The following is an 837-nucleotide window of genomic DNA, read 5'->3' as shown; positions in this document are numbered from 1 at the left end:
TAAAAAGGAGAGATAAAGAAGAACAGATCGAGGTGAGGATACACCGCAGAAGGGGGAGAGCATTTGTTTGTAATTAAAAGAAATAAATAAAATATAAAAATAAAATAAAAATAAAAAATAAAAATTCATTTTATTTTGCTTCTGTGGATTGTTTCTATGATCTTTTTCTGCTGCTGCTGCTGAAATGGGGAGCACAACGCATGCACTGCAGCAGCAGCAGCAGCAGCAGCAGCAGCAGCAGCAGCAGCAAAAGAAGAAAAAAGAGGATAATAAAAATAAAAAAAACAAAAAAAATAAATATGAGAAAGAACAGAAACAAGCGGCGGCGATGCAGCCCCCTGAAAGCTGCGTATACACCCCAGGGACCTTAGCATCTCTTATTGAATCTGCTGCTGCTGCTGCAGCAGCAGCAGCAGCAGCAACAACAGCAGCAGCAGCAGCAGCAGCAGAAGGATGCGAGGCGGCTTCTCAGAGTGGTGATGATAGCAGCAAACAAAAAAAACAAAAAAAACAAAAAAAACAAAAAACAGAAAAAAAAGAAAAAACAAAAAATGAAGAAGACGAAAAGCTGCAGCAGCTTAGGGCACTCTTCGATAGAAAACCCCAAACCAGCAGCAGCAGCAGCAGCAGCAGCAGCAGCAGCAGCAGCAGCAGCAGCGATGCAGTATGCCGGACGAAGCGACCTGCAGAGTCTTCCACCTCAACGGCTTCAGGTGCGTTCTTTTGCTGCTGCTGCTGCTGCTGCTGCTACTGCTACTGTAGCTACTGCAGCAGCAGCAGCAGCAGCAGCATCTGCTGCTGCCGCTGCTGCTGTTGCTGCATGCAGGGGTGAGCCCC

At 45.8% G+C, this 837-nt stretch overlaps 1 protein-coding gene across 1 annotated transcript in view; it reads left to right on the top strand.

The window, feature by feature from the left end:
• Window positions 1-184: 184 nt before the first annotated feature.
• EMH_0054020 (uncharacterized protein) overlaps window positions 185-837 on the top strand; it is a gene marked incomplete at both ends in the record, with an annotated part of 1,084 nt that continues 431 nt past the window's right edge. Inside the window, 2 exons of the mRNA XM_013497070.1 lie at window positions 185-713; window positions 827-837. Coding sequence (XP_013352524.1) covers window positions 185-713; window positions 827-837 — 540 coding nt within the window. The remainder of the gene's footprint in view (window positions 714-826) is intronic.

Source organism: Eimeria mitis, genomic scaffold (genome assembly GCF_000499745.2).
Source record: "Eimeria mitis Houghton genomic scaffold, Emh_scaff2450, whole genome shotgun sequence".
Lineage (NCBI taxonomy): Eukaryota > Apicomplexa > Conoidasida > Eucoccidiorida > Eimeriidae > Eimeria > Eimeria mitis.
Note: the sequence above shows the minus strand (reverse complement) of the source record. Positions and strands in the feature narration are given on the sequence as shown.